Genomic DNA, 18703 nt, shown 5'->3' with positions numbered 1-18703 from the left:
GTCTACCGACAGTGCCCAGCACCAGGTGCCCCAGAGAGGGTGGACCGAAGACAATGATCAAGCGATTTGTCTCCTGCCATCTCTCTCCAGCCTCTGACAAACAGAGGCCAAGGACACCATTTTATCCCCTGGCTAATAGCCTTTTATGGACCTAACCTCCATGAAATTATCTAGCTTCTCTTTAAACTCTATTATAGTCCTAGCCTTCACAGCCTCCTCTGGCAAGGAGTTCCACAGGTTGACTACATGCTGTGTGAAGAAGAACTTTCTTTTATTCGTTTTAAACCTGCTACCCATTAATTTCATTTGGTGACCTCTACTTCTTCTATTTAGGGAACTAATAAATAACTTTTCTTTTTCGGCCCTCTCTACACCACTCATGATTTTATAGACCTCTATCATATCCCCCCTCAAGTCTCCTCTTTTCTAAACTGAAAAGTCCCAGTCACTTTAACCTCTCCTCATATGGGACCCGTTCCAAACCCCTAATCATTTTAGTTGCCCTTTTCTGAACCCTTTCCAAGGCCAAAATATCTTTTTGAGGTGAGGAGACCACATCTGTACACAGTATTCAAGATGTGGGTGTACCATAGTTTTATACAGGGGCAGCAAGATATTCTGTCTTTTATTTTCTATCTCTTTCCTAATAATTCCTAGCATCCTATTTGCCTTTTTGACCGCCGCTGCACACTGTGTGGAAGTTTTCAGAGAACTGTCCACGATAACTCCAAGATCCCTTTCCTGATTTGTCGTAGCCAAATTAGCCCCCATCATACTGTACATATAGTTGGGGTTATTTTTCCCGATGTGCATTACTTTACACTTATCCACATTAAATTTCATTTGCCATTTTGCTGCCCAATCACTCAGTTTGGTGAGATCTTGGAGTCCCTCACAATCTGCTTCTATCTTGACTATCCTAAACAGTTTGGTATCATCCACAAACTTTACTACCTCACTGCTTACCCCTTTCTCCAGATCATTTATGAATAAGTTGAAAAGGACTGGTCCCAGGACTGATCCTTGGGGGACACCACTAGTTACCCCTCTCCAATCTGAAAATTTACCATTTATTCCTACCCTTTGTTTCCTGTCTTTTAACCTGTTCTCAATCCAAGAAAGGACCTTCCCTCTTATCCCATGGCCATGTAATTTACACAAGAGCCTTTGGTGAGGGACCTTGTCAAAGGCTTTCTGAAAATCCAAGTATACTATATCTACTGGATCCCCCTTATCCGCATGCTTGTTAACCCCTTCAAAGAACTCTAAGGGTATGTCTACACTACCCCCCTAGTTCGAACTAGGGGGTGTAATGTAGTCATATGGAGTTGCAAATAAAGCCCGGGATTTGAATATCCCGGGCTTCATTTGCATGAATCCGTCCGGTGCCATTTTTAAATGCTGGCTAGTTTGGACTCCGTGCCGTGCGGCTACACGCGGCACGGACTAGCTAGTTCGGATTAGGCTTCCTGTCCAAACTAGCTGTACGCCTCGTGGATTTCCCTTTACAGAAACCATGTTGACTTTTGTTCAACAAATTATGTTCTTCTATATGCTTCACAATTGTATTCAGAGTAGTACAGGCCAGCGGCCACACAGTGCACTCTAGAAGCCTCAGTCAGTGTGTAATCCCCCAGTATTGATACGCCCATCACAGGATGGAAATTGGAATTTATTCATAAAGAATCCATTGAATATTCTCACTATTATTTGCATTCCAGGGATAAGAACACCACCAAATATTTTCAAAATGCCAACCAAACTTCTTTCTGAACGTGAGGTGAGACTTCAGCCATTCACCTCTGTTCTTCTGTCACCACTTGGAATTGGTGACATACAAAAAGTTGTGGGTTTTTTTTGTTTTGTTGTTTTCTGAACCAATGGCAGCTAAATACATTGCAGGCATTGATTCTTTCATGGCAAGTTTGGTGTGTTCATGGCTAGGGATGGAATCTTAACCCCCAGGATTGACTAGGACCTTACTCAAATGTATTTTTCCCCAAAAAGTATGCCCTGTACTCAAAGCCTCTGCAATTCAACTGGATTTCCTTCGTGGATCCGGTCCACTTCCAGACCTTCCGCATGTTTTCTCCTCCTGCTTGGTATCTCTCACCAGCTGGCGTGACCTGGGTCTTATGCCTGGGAGAAAGGTTTGATCAGCCCATAGTCCATGCACTTCACGAGACACTCGCGAGCCACATTAATGACGTGCTGTTTGGTGGCGTCGTCTGCCTGTTTTCCAATGAGTGTCAGGATCTCCAGCATCTCACTCTCCACCAGTTTCTTGGCCAGCTCTTGGTCTGCATGGATGAGGTTGCAAGCAACCACTAGTCCCCGGTGTTGCACCTCCAACTTCTCGTGCAAGCAGAGCCTCTGGAGGATTTCCAGCCACTGCGTTGTCTGCAAAGGAGGAAGAGCCGTAAGTTTACAGAAGAGGTTTTTAGAGCAGGTTAGTGTCCCCCTTCCCAAGGCACTTTGCAAGAGGGTGAAAGTAGCAATTTAGGTTGGAGAAGATTCTACAAACAGGTCAGTTCCACTGCAGAAAAACTGATCTCTGCAGAAAACATCCGAGCTGTGTGCAGGTAAGTCAAATACAAATGGAATACACTAGTATAACACCAAAAGGTAAGTAAAGTCTCAGAGGGTGGTGGGGAAGGAATGGTAGGACCATGAGGGCAGGGGGCTGGACTTGATGACCTCTTGAGGTCTCTTCCAGTTCTAGTATTCTGTCATTATTTAATAACAATAGATGTTGAGATTCAGAAAGTTAAAGCACCATCTAGATCATCCCTGATAGATGTCTATCCAACCTGCTTTCAAATATCTCCAGAGATGGAGATTCCACAGACTTCCTAGGCAATTTATTCCAGTGTTTAACCACCCTGACAGGAAGTTTTTTCTAATGTCCAACCTAAACCTCCCTTGCTGCAATGTAAGCCCATTGCTTCTTGTTCCATCTCCAGGCGCCAAGGAGAACAATTTTTCCTCCTTCTGCCTTGTAACACCCTTTTAGATACTTGAAAACCGCCATCATGTCCCCTCTCGGTCTTCTCTGTTCCAAACTAAACACATAATTGTCTGATCTCCCCTCAATTTCCTACAAGTGCAAACATTTTAAAACAATAAAAATGGAAAAAATAATTGAACACAATCAACCATTTCCACTGCCATGATAAACAAATACAAACAGAACCCTGCCTCACCTAGCTGTGATGTTCTTGGGGTCACACCAACTATTGGCATTGGACAGGAGAGAATACAGAGTGCAGGACAGACGCTGCTACCCCAAGCCCCTAGTGAGACGAATGGGCACCCCGCAGGTGAATGAGGCTGTTTCTGTCCTTGGTACATTAACATGGGAACATGGGGCAGGAAGTTTCCCCATCAGCTTTAGTAGGTCACGCCTTTGTTAGAGGTCACTCAATTAGACGGTTCGCTTAACCCTATCATTTTATACTTCAAACTATTCAAAGGTCTTCCCTAGGACTCAGCATAAATACTTGTTTGCTGCTGTAGCTGTTCTTTAAAATGCTGAGGGGCCCCTTGGGTCAGAAATGTACAACGTACCCTGGCTGCCTTTGAGACGATTCAGTGTTTGGGGCATTGAGTTTCCCCTCTTACCACTTGGGTCATCTTATGGCAGAGTTTCTTGTGCGCCGCGGTCAGCATGGCCAGGGCTCCTGCTGCTGCATTCTGCACCTTTGTGTCGTCCTCGCCGCACAGCAACACAACCAGCTTGAGCCGGTCGTTTCCATCGGCCAGAAATCTCTCTTGAACCTCCAGAGTGAAATGCAAACATGGGTGGTGAGTCACAAGGCTGAGGGAATTCAGGCTGGCCGAGCAATTTCACAGCCCGTTGGACAGAAACACACAACAGAACACATTCCTCAACAGAAACAGACAAAACGTATCTAGAAATTGCCACACGACATCGGCCCAGTGGGCCACCGAAGTCCGGCTTCCTGTCTCAAACATTTCAGAGTCAAGTTCAAGCAGGGGAAATCTGTTGTGAAGACCAGGAATTGAACAGGGTTCCAAAGAGAGCTAGATAAATCCATGGCGGTTGGGTCCGTCAATATTTATTAGCCAGGATGGGGAGGAATGGTGTCCCTAGCCCAGGAGCAGGCGATCGTTTTTAAAAGGGGGCCACATCACAGATTTCTGAAGTGGCCCCGGGCTGCCCCAGAAGGGGCGGGGCCAGGAGACTGCTCCCCCGCCCACAGACCCTGATTGGCCTGGGGGGGAGCATGTAAAATCTCCCCTCCACTACCTCCCCCAAGACAACCTGGGGGTGGGGCCAGGGTGTGTCGTCTTTCACCTCCTGCCCCACCAATGGCATGTTGGGGCGAAAGGGAAACACCAGCCATTTTAAAACAGCTGCCCTGGGAGACAGGTGGAGACTTCACAGGCTCCCCCGACCCCAGGTCTCAATTGGCCTGGGGGTGGGGGAGGGAGCCAGCGGCTTGGCAGGCCGGATGCATCCTGCAGAGGCCGCTTTGCCCACCCCGTGCTAGATTCTGACAGAGGCTGGGAATGGGCGACAGAAGGATCACCTGATTCCAGAGGTGTAGTGAGGATGTTATGCGCCCGGGGGCAAAGGCAAAATTTGCGCCCCTCCCCCCACTGCCACTGCATGGCAGAGCCCCAAACCTGACACACGGCTGAACCCGCCCCTGGGAGGGGGGGGGGAGGGTTTGTACCATGTCTTACCTGACCCCCTCCAGTTTGGGGCTGGGCCCCACATGCACTAACCGTCCAGCAGAGGTGGAGGGGGGTTGGGCTGGGGGCAGAGAGGCGGGGAGGAGGCAGCTCTAGCCGGTGGCGGCAGGCAGAAGAGGAGCAGGCAAGTGGAGGGATGACAGGCAGAGTGGAGGGGGACTATATCTGCACCCCACTAGTGTGGCACCCAGGGGCAACTCCCCCCCACGCCCTCCTCACTATGCCACTGTAAATAACCCACCTCTTAGGGTATTTATTGTTTCACAAATTACTTACTGACATATAAATTATAAAGTTTTGTGATTTACATTCTGTTAAATAATTTTTTCTCTTCAGTTTGTTCATATCCCATTCTCATTAGGTTAATGTCTTTTACATAAAAAATGTCAAATTCTTAAAATATGTAAGGGTCTGTCTATACTACAAAGTTAATTCGAACTAACAGACATTAGTTCGAATTAACTTTGATAGGCGCTACACAGGCAAACCGCTAGTTTGAACTTAATTTGTGCTTAATTCAAACTAGGTAAACCTCATTCTACGAGGACTAATGCCTAGTTCAAATTAAGTAGTTCGAATTAAGGGGTGTGTAGCCACTTAATTCGAACTAGTGGGAGGCTAGCCCTCCCCAGCGTGCCCTGGTGGCCACTCTGGGCCAAACCAGGGAAACTCTTCTGCCCCCCCCCCCCCCCCGGCCCCGGAGCCCTTAAAGGGGCAAGGGCTGGCTACAGTGCCCGTGTCTGGTGCAAGCCTGCCAGCATCCAGCCAGCAGACCCTGCACCTGGCATGGCACGAGCCAGCCACCCGCTGCCACCCAGCCCTCCGCCTCTTCCCGGGCTGGCAGCTCCCAGGAGCCTTCCCGGGACTGCAAGAGGCGGGCGCCTGCCTAGTCTAGTGCGGACATCGTGAACCTCATCCATGACCTCCGCACTAGGCACAGGAAAGTGGCTGTCTAGGCAGGAGAGCTGCCAGCCTGGCCACCCAAGAGCAGGTTTGCATGAAAATCAAGGTGGTCCAGTGAGACCCCTGACTCTGAGCCCTGAGCTTAGAACGGCCGTACTGAGTCAGACCAAGGGTCCATCTAGCCCAGTAGCCTGTCTGCTGACAGCGGCCAACACCAGCTACCCCGGAGGGGGTGGACTGAAGACAATGACCAAGTCTTGTGCATTTGTCTTGTGCCATCCATCTCCAGCCTTCCACAAACAGAGGCCAGGGACACCATTTCTATCTCCTGGCTAATAGCAGTCCCTGGACCCAACCTCCGTGAATTTATCTAACTTCTCTTTAAACTCTGTTCTAGTTCTAGCCTTCACAGCCTCCTGCAGCAAGGAGTTCCACAGATTGACTATTTGCTTTGTGAAGAAGAACTTTCTGTTATTAGTTTGAAGCCTGCTACCCATTCATTTCCTTTGGTGTCCTCTAGTTCTTCTATCATGGGAACTAACGAAGAACTTTTCTTTATGCACCCTCTCCACACCACTCATGCTTTTATAGACCTCTATCATATCCCCCCTCCGTCTCCTCTTTTCTAAGCTGAAAAGTCCCAGTCTCTTTAGCCTCTCTTCATATGGGACTTGTTCCAAACCCCTCATCATTTTAGTTGCCCTCCCCTCTCCCACCCACTCTCTTCCCCTCTCCCACCTCCTTTTCCCAGTCTCCCCAAGTTTTGTTCAATAAAGAGAGTTTCTATTTTTGAACACACATGTCCTTTATTTTGTACATCAGGAAGGGTGGCTAGGGAGGGGTAAGTGGAAGGAGGTGAGGGAGGAATGGGGTACGAGTCCCCGATGGGGAGGACTGGGGTGGCTCTGCGGGCTCCTCGGGGTGGAAGCTCTCCTGCAGCTCCCTGATTGACCCCCCCCCCCAGATGGCAGCCTGCGGCAAGTGCAGCCAGGCTGATGGCCGAGTGCTGTGATGTGCCGAGTGTGGGCATTCAGGGCCCTCCAAGCCTCATCGAATTAGACAAGCAAGTGGGGAACCCCTAAGAATTGTCTGTCTGAGGTGGGGGTAGGGTCCCTTTAAGCACGGAGCTCAGTTAGCCTCAGGCAGCAGCCCCACACACTAAGTCCTAACCTGATGCCCTGCCGGCACTGGTTCCGGCCAGACTTAACTTCAGTTCAGGGTCCACTCAATGTGGACGTGCTATTTCGAAATAGCAAAATGCTAATTCGAATTAGTTTTTAGGTCTAGATGCACTAGTTCGAATTAGCTTAGTTCGAATTAACTAATTCGAATTAAGTTAGTTCAAATTAGTGCTGTAGTGTAGACATATCCTAAGTTTTATAAAACACAAGATAAATAAATGTTATATAACCTAAATATGAATTTCATCATTATATTTCATTCAAACATTTAAAACCACTGCTATAGCAAATAAGTAATTCATTGCTTTAATGAAAAAAAGTAAAAAAGATTTTGAGCATATCAAATTTATTGTAAGCAATCTGTAATGCGTCCTCATTTACCTAGTTAACCTAACTGTTTTTCAAACTATTGCACAGCGATACATTACATGAGAGTTAGGAATGTAAGAGATTAACTTACCTGTCCTAATAACACTCAGAAAAACTTTGAAATAAAATTAACACACAACAAGTGAATCACCCTCACTTTCTTGAAGGTAATAAGTAGCCTAAAGTGGAGGATATACTGTAAGCACGAGGACTTTTCGTTAAGGATAGAATCTTATGGCAGCCTGAAGTAAATGAGGGTATGTCTACTCTGCAAAGTTAATTTGAAATAACAGCCGTTATTTTGAATTAACTTTAATAGCATCTATACATGCAAACCACTATTTCAAAATTAATTCGAAATTATTTCGAATTAAGTGCTGTGTAGACACTTAATTGGAAATAGGGGGCCTCCAGCCCTTCCCAGGGAGCCCTGGTGGCCAGTCTGGGCACAACCAGGAAAACTTACTCTCCTCTCCCCCAGCCCCGGAGCCATTAAAGTGCCTGTGCCAGCTCCAAGCCTGCCAGTCCAGAGCCCTGACCCAGTGGCCCCAAAACATGAGCCAGCAAACCACTGGCAGCCAGCCCTCCACTGCTCCCCAGGAGCAGTCTGCCAGCTCCCAGGAGCCTGACAGGCTGGAGAAGGCGGGCGCCTTCCTGGTCCAGGGTGGAGATCATGGACCTTATTCAGGTTTTGGGGGGGAATACCCCCAACGTCCATGATCTCTGCACTAGACGGAGGAATGCAGCCATCTATGGCAGGATAGCTGCCAGCCTGACCACCAAAGGCCACATGCAAACCCAGGAGCAGGTTTGCATGAAAATCAAGTTGGTCCGGTGAGACCCCCAACCCTGGGCCCTGAGCTTCCCCTCCCCCTTCTTCCCCTTGCTTCCCCCTTCCAGCTCCCTCCTCCCAGGTTTCCCCCTCTCCTCTCCCACCCTTTCTCTTCCCATCTCCCACCTCCTTTTCCCAGTCTCCCCAGAGGTTCATCCCCTGCCCCAGTTTTGTTCAATAAACCCAGTTTCTATTTTTGAACATAGGTGTCTTTTGTTTAACATCAGGAAGGGGGGCTAGGGAGGTGTAAGTGGAAGGACGTGAGGGAGGAATGGGGTACGAGCCCCCAGTGGGGATGACTGGATGGCTCTGAGGGCTCCTCAGGTTGGACACTCTCCCGCAGGGACTCCTAGATCCTGACAGCCCCTCGATGGACTTCCCGGATGGCAGCCTGCGGCAAGTGCCGCGGGGCTGATGGCACCAACCCCACAAGACACACCGGCCTGCCCAGGGGCAGCTCTGGCTCCATGTGGCCGAGTGCTGTGGTGTCCCGAGTGAGGGCACTCAGGGCACTCCAAGATAGGACTGCTTTGCTGACCCTCATCAAGGTAGACAAGCAAGCGGGGAACCCTGAGAACTGTCTGTCTGAGGTGGGGGTAGGGTCCCTTTAAGCACGGAGCTCAGTTAGCCTCAGGCAGCAGCCCCACACACTAAGTCCTAACCTGATGCCCTGCCGGCACTGGTTCCAGCCAGGCTTAACTTTGGTTCAGGGTCCACTCAGTGTGGATGTGCTATTTCGAAATAGCAAAACACTATTTCGAAATAGGTTTTTGTGTAGATGCGTTTTTTCAAATTAGCTTAATTCGAATTAACTACTTCAAATTAAGTTAACTCAAATTAACGCTGCAGTGTAGACGTACTCTGAGAGAGGTCTCTCCGAGCTGCTCTTCCAAATTTCACACAAGTCATTCAAATGAAGCTTTAGATGTCAAGATTCAAGGCCAACTTTGCCTTGAGCAGACTGCCTCTCCAGGTGTTCACAATCATAACATCCGAACATGTCTAAGACTTTTAGTTGAGAAAGCCATGTTAATCCCAAGTCTCTGCTATGACTGGGAGATGTGGTGGGTGACCTAAAGAAAACACCAGCATTTTCTTTGGAAAATCCGCAACAAAACACGAGAGGATCTATCACTTCGGTAGTGCCAGCGCCTTTAGAATTGAGGCTCTGATTATCCAGCACCAGCTGAGGTAGAGCAGGCACTGTGTGCACACATCTGATATATTTTTACCAAAATTCCTGCATGCCCAACCAGAAAGGACATTGTCTCAATGACTTAATTACCTGCATCCTGCTTCAAAGACCTTTTAAGACTTTACTTGAAAGAGAATCCTCTGAACTGTCATTCATGCTTAAATTCGACACTTTACATCTCGGTCTAAACAAAGACATTAATTATCTCACCCATTACAAAGATAGCCTCCCCAATTATCACCTCTAATATCATTGCTCAGAGACATTTACCTCCCCCGCTCATCCCCCTTCTGTTCTGAAATTTGATTTGTCCTTTTCACATGTGTTCATTTTTTTGATTGTATCCCTTTGGTATATATGGTTGTGACTATTTTCTTCCACTATTTGATCTGAGGAAGTGGGTCTGGCCCACGAAAGCTCATCACCTAATAAACCATCTTGTTAGTCTTTAAAGTGCTACACAGTCCTGTTTTTTGTTTCAGCTACACCAGACTAACATGGCTGCATTTCTATCACTACTATAAATCTAAGGCATCTTGCAGAGAGACCCTTGGCTTGCCTCTTGTCAACATGGGAACATCCATCTGGCTCCACCTCTCCCGCACCTAACTCACCTGGCCAGTGCAGTTGGGGGGGAGCAACTATTGGTAATAACAAGGTGTGTGTGTGTGTGTGTGTGTGTGTGTGTGTGTGTGCGCGCATGCGCTCGTGAGCACTGTATCACATGCATATAAGTATTGACGACTATATGTGTTTATTACTAATAAATGTGGCATTTTGCCTTTTCCCCCTGAAAAGATCCTGTGCAGTACTCAGGACAACACAACCACCCTTCACCAGAGCCAGGCACCTTCAGGCTGCGTCTACACTGGTATGATTTTGTGCAAATACTTTTAATAGAAGAGTTTTTCCGTTAAAAGTATTTGCACAAGAGAGCGTCTACACTGGCATGTGCCTTTGCGCAAAAGATTTGCTTTTGCGCAAAAGCATCCATGCCAGTGTAGACACAGTCCTGCGCAAGAAAGCTCCGATGGCCATTGTAGCCATTGGGCTTTCTTGCACAAGAAAGTAATGTTGCTGTCTACACTGGCCTCTTGCGCAAGAATACTTGTGCAAGAGGGCTTATCCCTGAGCGGGAGCATCAGAATATTTGTACAAGAAGCCCTGATTTTGTACATTACAACGTCAGTGTTCTTGAGCAAATACTCGTGGCCAGTGTAGACAGGCGGCAAGATTTTGTTCTAAAGCGGGCACTTTTGTGCAAAATCTTGCCAATGTAGACACAGCCTCAGTGCCCCCATCTCAATGCACTCATCCCTCCCCCAGAGCTAGGCACCCCCAGTGCCCGTCCCAACCAAATCCCCCTCCCTTAGAGCCAGGCACCCCCAGTGTCTCCCAGCCAAATCCCCCTCCCTCAGAGCCAGGGACCCCCAGCGCCTCCCAACCAAATCCCCCTCCCTCAGAGCCAGGCACCCCCAGCGCCTCCCAACCAAATCCCCCTCCCTCAGTGCCAGGCACCCCCAGCGCCTCCCAACCAAATCCCCCTCCCTCAGAGCCAGGCACCCCCAGCGCCTCCCAACCAAATCCCCCTCCCTCAGAGCCAGGGACCCCCAGCGCCTCCCAACCAAATCCCCCTCCCTCAGTGCCAGGCACCCCCAGCGCCTCCCAACCAAATCCCCCTCCCTCAGTGCCAGGCACCCCCAGTGCCCCCCAACTAAATCCCCCTCCCTCAGAGCCAGGCACCCCCAGTGCCCCCCAACCAAATCCCCCTCCCCCAGACCCAGGCACCCCAGCAACCCCTCCCCCCCCCCCCCAACTAAATTCCCCTCCGGCAGAGCCAGGCACTGGAGGAACCAGACGAGTAAGTTAATCTTACTTTTAAAGGGGCTGCTCCTGCCGCCCAGCCGGCTGCCTCTGCTCACAGGGTGTTCAGGGCGGCAGCACGTAGGCCAGCTCCCAGCTAACTCTGCTGTAAGCATCAGGTGGGCCTGCACGGAGCGCGCGCCGGTCCCACCCCAGCCCAGTGCCCCCCTAGCATGGCGCTTGAGGCCAACTGCCCCCCTGCTTCCTCTTTGCTACGCCTCTGCTTGATTCCCTGTTCTGTTCACACCCTCTGGGGCACCTGGCATTGGCCACTGTGGGCAGACAGGACACTGAGCTAGAGGGGCCTTCGGTCTGACCCCGTCTGGCCGCTCTTATGATCTTAACCTTTTCCCCAGAAGGTGTCAGTCTAACGGTAACCCTTAATAGAAGTTGGTTTAAGCCCTGACGCAGGATGGCTTATGTCCTTTGCAGAACAGTTTTGCTCTAGCTATTACAGCTCTAAGATAAGTCTTGTGACCCATCCAATGGTCCAGCCCCTCTTTGAATCTTTGCAGGTTCCTGGCCTCCCCATTCTGTGGCAATGGGTTCCACAGCCTAATTGCACGCTGAGCCAAAAAGTTTCAGATTTGAATTTGACACCTGTCAGTTTCTCTCAATGCCCTTGTTCTTACGCCAGGAGGCCAGCAGTTCCCATTACAGTGTCTCAACGCCATTCAAAAGGCAACGCGTCCAAGCTAACAGCCGGAGACACACGTGTTACCTCTTTGTTGACAACCATGTTGCACATGCACTCTGTGGCTGCCTGGCGGAGCTGGTCGTGGTTCTCAAACATGTAGTTCTCGATGTCAGGCAGGGCTTTCTCTTTGATTATCTTCAGCCTGGATTGAGGGGAGCACAAAGATGCAATCACAGGGCTGTGCTTGCCAGACAGGGTCAGCCAGCAGGTGGAGGAGGCAGGGAAAGCCTTGAAAAACAAGCACTTCCAACTAAGCCATGCAGCATTTTCTCATCTGCTAATTTGAGGAGTCATCCCTACAGAGCCTTCCCTTCTTACAACAGGAATCATTTCCAGGTCATTCCACTAGCAGCCCTGCGGAAAGATTTCTCAGATGACCTATTCTTCTAGGGTAATAAAGAAGATGGGATTACGAGTGTTTATTCAACAGCTCTGGGGAACAATGCAAGCAGGGGAAGGGTTTTCTACCCACCACTCACTTTTGGGATTCTTAAAGAGAAAGGGACTTTTGGGGGGAAATGAGTCGGGGTGGATGGAGCTACGGCAACTCTGGCTGGCTGAGGGGAAGGGCTAAGCACCACCGTCATGGCGGCCAACCCCACCGTCTCTGGGGATCCCCAGTCTTCTTCACCCTGATCCTGAAAGATGCCCCAGCCAGAGACGGGGAGCCAGATAACTCCAGCTCCTCAGGCCCCGGCTGAATCCCAACCACCAGCCAGGATGTGACACAGTCCCCCCCCCCCAAATGTTTGTTGTCTTCCCCATCTAATTTCCTCTCTTCCCACCCCTCTCCTTTTGCCTTCTGCTTGATCGGAGTCTGGCTTGGCTGGCCCATGGCCAGAAAGAGGCAGCTAATAGCAACGCCTTAAACACCCCACTGCTGGTGCAGGCCTGCCAAGCCGTGGAGCTGCTGAGCAGACCAGTTTCTCTCCAGCTGCAAGGCTGTGAGTGAGTCAACACCAGGACAGAATTTTCTAGCTGTGTTACTCTCTCCTCTTCCCTTCGGGGTGTGTGTCCTGCTGTGTCTTACAGACAGCAGAGCCAGACCAACTGAACCAACATTTCCAGTCCCTTCTGTTTCCCCTGCAGAACAATTTACACCATCCCAGAGACTAGACACACAAGGGAGGGGAGGCAAGAACTAACTTAGCTCATCTGCCTTCTCTTACCAATTTACGGGGACCAGCACGGTCACAATGCTGCAAATGTCTTAGAGACGGTCAAGCACATTTTTCCTCTCCCTAAAGAATCTCTTCAGTGAAAGGGCAAGGGAACCAAGGATGGTGTTTAAATGAATCTCTTAGTTAATGCTTCCCATTAACAGTTTTCCCTTCTTTCCTTTAATAGGTAAAAGGAGTGTTTAACAATGTGTTTGTTATAGCAGTAAGGTCTCATTTAACAAGGCAGAGGTCTTGCTAAACGTTGGACAGTGACAGGATCACGTTAACATCTTTGACTCTTTAGGCCCATGTAATCCACCTAAGTTAATACAACAGACCACTGATTATTTTAATGTAGGCAAATGAGGCCAGGTCTATACTAGACCTGGAAGGTTGGCTTAAGGTATGCAACTCCAGCAACATAAATGATGTAGCTGGAGTCAACATATCTTAAACCAAGCTTAGCGCCATCTACACAGTGGGAGGCTGACGGGAGTAAATGCCAACCAGTGGTGCTCTCAGCATTTGATTTAGCGGGTCTTTACTAGACCCGCTAAATCGAATGCCAGAAGATCAGTCTCCAGCACTGCTAGTAGAGATGTGACCTTAGTCAGAAATTTTGGCCATTGGTGACCAAGAGCTGAAACCATCTGCATCTGTTTAAAAACATTCCCTGGAGATTGGATAGATTATGGGATTATTAAACTTTGGGAAGGAATACTTGAAGTGCAGGATAACCCAGGTGGTATATTGACACAATATGCCCAGGAAATTAGAGTGAGATTACACAGAATTCCTTTCTACCGATCTCATGTCAATACTTAATGGTTGCCTCGTTCCACAGTACAGGCAGTCCCCGGGTTACGTACAAGATAGGGACTGTAGGTTTGTTCTTAAGTTGAATCTGTATGTAAGTCGGAACTGGCGTCAGCCGCTGCTGAAACTGATCAGTTTCAACAGCGGCTGAATCTGGACACCAGTTCTGACTTACATACGGATTCAACATAAGAAACCCAGGCATCCCCAAGTCAGCAGCTGCTGAAACTGATCAGCGGCTGATTCCAGGAAGCCCGGGGCAGAGCAACTCTGCCTCGGGCTTCCTGTAGTCAGCCCCTGGTCAGTTTCAGCAGCGGCTGACTTGGGGACGCCTGGGGCAGAGCAGCTAGGGTGCTGCTGGGTTGGTACAGTAGCGCTGAGGAACAGCGCTGCGGGACCAACCCGGCAGCGCCCCAACTGCTCTAACCCAGGCGTAGGCAAGAAAAGCCTGGTCTGCTTGGGGGGAGGGGGAGCACTAGCGGCACCCCCCCCCAACAGACCAGGGAGACGCGGGTGGCGGGACGCCCCCGTCCTCCATGGCTTTGCTCCGTCTCCCTGGTCTGCTGACCAGGGAGATGGGGAGCAAAGCCTTGGAGCACGCCCACAGCGGGACAGCCCAGGCGCGCCCGGGCTGTCCTGCTGCGGGCGTGCTCCAAGGCTTTGCTCCGCGTCTCCCTGGTCTGCTGGGGGGGCTCCCCCCCCAGCAGACCAGGGAGACGTGGAGCAGCTTTTCTTGCCCCAGAGGATGGGGGCGGCGGGACTGCAGCGCATCTGGGCGTCCCGCCGCTCCAGTCCTCCGGGGTGAGAAAAGCCCCGTTCGCAACTGCGGATCCAACATAAGTCGGATCCGCGTAACTCGGGGACTGCCTGTACATATCCTGCTCCTGGAATGGAACTGACCACAGCTGGGTGAAAAAAATTCACCCAACATGAAAAGTGGCTTGGACTAATTTTTGTGAACAATTAATTTTCAGATTTTGATTTATAGAAAAACAAATGTTTAGCTTTTCAACAAAAACTCTATATTCCTTTAAAATCTTTTTTCAATGAAGGTTACACATTTTAATGGAGAAAAAAAAATCTTCACACACTTCTACCACAGACCCCCCCCATGTCACTGGGGTGGGGGTACTTACTGAGCTATGCTGACCCAGCCTGGCAGGAGAGCCTGTTTTATCCTGACTTTTCCAAAACGTTCTGCAATCTAGGGTGGGGGCTGTACGGGGAAAGGTAACAAAATCCACTGGAACTTACCTGAGCTTATCACTTCTTCCTGACAAGTTAGTGAGGCCTAATAGGGCCTCATAGTTCTGTAGCCCATCTCTCTCTGTATTCAACAAGCTGACCAGCGGCCGCACCACCTCATACACCTATGAGGAGGGGATATCGGATGATCACTCTTTGGTGTCTGGATCCCCATCGGCTTATCACAAAAATACAACAAGAAAACAACTGCATTTACTTACCCTCTCGCCTGGGAATGCTATGTCTGGATTGGAGATGGCTGCAATTTTGGCTAAGGCATGAGAAGCCTTTACCTTGCCGACTTCTGTACCGTCCAGAGCCAGAGGTATCAGGGCCTATGACAGATAGCAAGGAATTCAGACTTACGGAAAGATTTACTGTACTGTCACTATTTTACTCTAGTTTATTACAGAAGAGACTCTGGAAGAGTTAAGTTTTGTTCAAATTTATTTGTCCACTAAACTAACTTGCAGAGCACGTTGGATCTCATGTTTCTGTGGAGTCAAATACCCATACATCAGCCCGTAGATTACTTCAGAGTAGTGGAGTCTTATTGCTTCAGTGTTGCATGGCCACTTGGGCTGTGTCCAGACTCAGGGGTTTTTTCGGGAAAAGTAGCCTTTTCCCGAAAAAACTTCCCCTGCGTCCAGACTCAAGCCGCGTTCTTTCGAAATTATTTCGAAAGAACGCGGCTTTTCTTTCGATGGCGGTAAACCTCGTTTCACAAGGAAGAACGCCTTCTTTCGAAAGTTCCTCTTTCAAAAGAAGGCGTTCTTCAATGTAAATAGGGCTTCCTCGAAAGAGAGCATCCAGACTCGCTGGGTGCTCTCTTTCGAAAAAGCGGATTGCTCTTTCAAAAGATCCGCCTGCAGTCTAGACGCGATCTTTCGAAAGAGGCTCTTTCGAAAGATGCTTTCGAAAGAGCCTCTTTCGAAAGAAGCCTGCAGTCTAGACATAGCCTTGGGGAGACAACTTCTCTTGAATGGTAGAACAGGATTTCTGGATGATGCAGGAGCCGGTGGATACCAGTGGAAACGGTTACTGAAAGGCCTGGTAGAGGCACTATCTCCTGGAGTTTATAGCACAGCATCAGCAAATATGCTCAACCGTCATGTTAGAAAACCTCTCAAGAGGATGCAAGGAAACAAAAGCCGTGTCTCATTCGGTAAGCTTGCTAGCAGCGCGCTAAAAGAGACGCTTGGCTCTTGGGCAAATATGTGAATCCTGGATCACTTCTAGTTTTCTGGGGAGGTTTCTATGCATATATTTAAAATACTGGGGAAAGTGGCTTTCCTTTGGAGAAAGGCTGGTCTGGTAAAAATTGCTACAGGATGGACCTCTCTGGTCCAGCGTTTTTGGGGCCTGACTGGTCCTGGACAAGGGGATTAGCTGGACCAGGGAAGGCCCCTCCCCTCCCGGCTCATGCTAAACTGCTGCCCTCCAACCCAACCTCCTTCTACCTGCCCTGTTGCTGCTCCCTGGGCCAGAGCTCTCCAGCTCCTGCTGTTGCCAGGGCTGGAGCTTCCTGTCTGCCACCAGGGTTGGAGCTCATAGACTCATAGACTCATAGTGCAGCTGCTGCCGGCCCTCTGCTACTGCCCACTTAGGGTATGTCTAGACTACCCCCTAATTCGAAATAGGAGGGTAATGTAGTCCTCCCCAATTGCAAATGAAGCCCGGGATTTGATTTCCCGGGCTTCATTTGCATAAAGCCAGGCCTCGCCATTTTTAAATGCCGGCAGTCCGAACCCTGTGCCGCGCGGCCACACGCAGCACGGAGTAGCTAGTCCGGATTAGGCTTCCTAACCGAACTAGCTGTACTCCTCATCCACAGCACATGGCATGGCCATTCCACTGCACTCCAGGGGTATCCATCACAGTTGCCCAAATGCCCCCTGCTGCCTCACACTCAGGCAAAAGACCGAGCTCCCTGGAACCCCCCTTAGTACCTCCCCAGCAGAAAGGCTCAGAAGGCAAGGATGGTGGGGGCACGAAGCAGATATGAAGGTCATTACAGAAAGGGTTTTTTGAGTGACTGCAGAGGTCCATGTCAGTGTAGATGACTCACAAGCAGGAGGTGAATTTGGAGTCTGTTTGAACAGGGACTGGATGACCACTCAGTCAAATTAAGCATCACCCCTAGTAGGGATGTAGGAGTTTAACAAGCATCAGAACAATTGCTAAGGGGGCTGGTGCCACCGGGAGTCCATGGGAATGGCAGCCCACGAGAGCGGCACCACTGGAACCATTTAACCATGTAAATGATGGAATTTTAATTGATTATATGGTTACTAATTATTAACCTTTTTTTATATCCCTAGAGTCTAGATCAGGGCTACTCAACTTTGGAAGCCCGGGGGGCCACAGTGATACTCTCAGCACATGCCGAGGGCCACAACTTAAGTGTGGTTGCATTTACATGCAAATATATGCAAATAGCTTCTCTCACACTGAGGGACATGAATACAAAGATCAAGGCAAGACTACACCACACACAGGCCCTATTTCAGTCAGTTCTGCTGATATTAATAAAATGCAACATTTACCGGATTTCCACCCCATGACAGCACTTTGAATGAGCAATGCCAGTCCAGGGATTTAACTACTAAAACGCATCTCCACTGAAGACCGTTCTATTGACGACTTTTTTGGTTTGGCTCCCGCACATGGGCTGCCTATTGAGCCCGTGTAAACCCAAGCCTCACAGCAGACCACAAACAAATGGGCTGCGGGCCACGTGTTAAGTAGCCCTGGTTGAGAGATTGCCTCTCACTATGCTAACAGGTAACACGATGCTCAGCCACCACTGTGCAAACATTCTATGTGGACATGCTAGCCACAACATCTGAGGCAGTCGCTTGGGACCTGCTTGAATGACTCAACACTACTTGGTGGCTTCATGTTAGCCAGTTGGTTGAATACAGCTGTGTATCCATGAAGAAATCCTCTGTGTGGAAACAGGACTGGCCTTTCTTCTGTCCTCACACGCAATGAACAGTTTAAAGGAAGACCAGGTAGGTTTAGTCTGTTCCAGATTAAATGCTCTAACGCCCAGAGCCTCCTGTCTCTCCTTCCCTTTATAGGAACAAGGCTCTGGGAAGAAGGGCTGTAAGAAATTTGCTGGGTTCATATGGGAAGTGGAGACCACCTTAGTAAGAAAACATGGGTGAGGACAAAGGCAGACTTAGTCTGCATAGAAATCCACGTACAGAGGATCAGCTACTAAAGCCCTCACCTCTGCCACTCTCCTGGCTGATGTAATGGCTACCAAAAATGCCACCTTCATTGAAAGGTGCAACAGAGCAGTCACTAGAGGTGCAAAGCAGAGACTCATCAGCTTTGTAAGATGAGACTGAGGTTCTGTCCAATCCCTTTAAAAATCAAATCTCTCCATTCCATCCCAATGGCCATAAGAGCAGCTCTCCGCAGGTGGGCACAATGCTGCTATAGACCTGAGGCGTATTCTGACAGAGCAAACTGACAACTCGTGAAGGTCAAGGAAAGTTGTCTTTTGAAGTGGACCCCTACAAGACAGACCCTTCTGCCATGTCCCTTGCATGCCACCACTGAACCAGAGATGGGACTCAACTCTTCTGAAGTCGTTTGCAGCCTCGTGTGTGGGTATCCGGCATGTGCTGAATAGAAGAAAGAGAAGAGGAATCTCTTAGTCTGAACTGGATGGAAAATCTCTTCCATTCAGCCAGCTAAAATACTTCCTACCAT

General features: G+C 49.3%; 1 protein-coding gene across 2 annotated transcripts in view; it reads right to left on the bottom strand.

Annotated features, from left to right (window-relative positions):
• Window positions 1–1620: 1620 nt before the first annotated feature.
• Window positions 1621–18703, bottom strand: part of UNC45B (unc-45 myosin chaperone B) — a 41876-nt gene continuing 24793 nt past the window's right edge. The window contains exons 16-20 of one of the 2 annotated variants that reach the window (XM_006119613.5): window positions 15202–15315; window positions 14990–15105; window positions 11784–11901; window positions 3622–3777; window positions 1621–2400 (exon numbers count right to left, since the gene is read on the bottom strand). In XM_006119613.5, the coding sequence (XP_006119675.3) occupies window positions 2134–2400; window positions 3622–3777; window positions 11784–11901; window positions 14990–15105; window positions 15202–15315 (771 nt within the window). In that variant the 3' untranslated portion in view covers window positions 1621–2133. The remainder of the gene's footprint in view (window positions 2401–3621; window positions 3778–11783; window positions 11902–14989; window positions 15106–15201; window positions 15316–18703) is intronic. The other variant, XM_006119612.5, reaches the window with a different exon arrangement.

Source organism: Pelodiscus sinensis, chromosome 21, assembly GCF_052426305.1.
Source record: "Pelodiscus sinensis isolate ZL-2025 chromosome 21, ASM5242630v1, whole genome shotgun sequence".
Taxonomy (NCBI): Eukaryota; Metazoa; Chordata; order Testudines; family Trionychidae; genus Pelodiscus; species Pelodiscus sinensis.
This window is presented reverse-complemented; position numbering and strand designations above follow the sequence as displayed.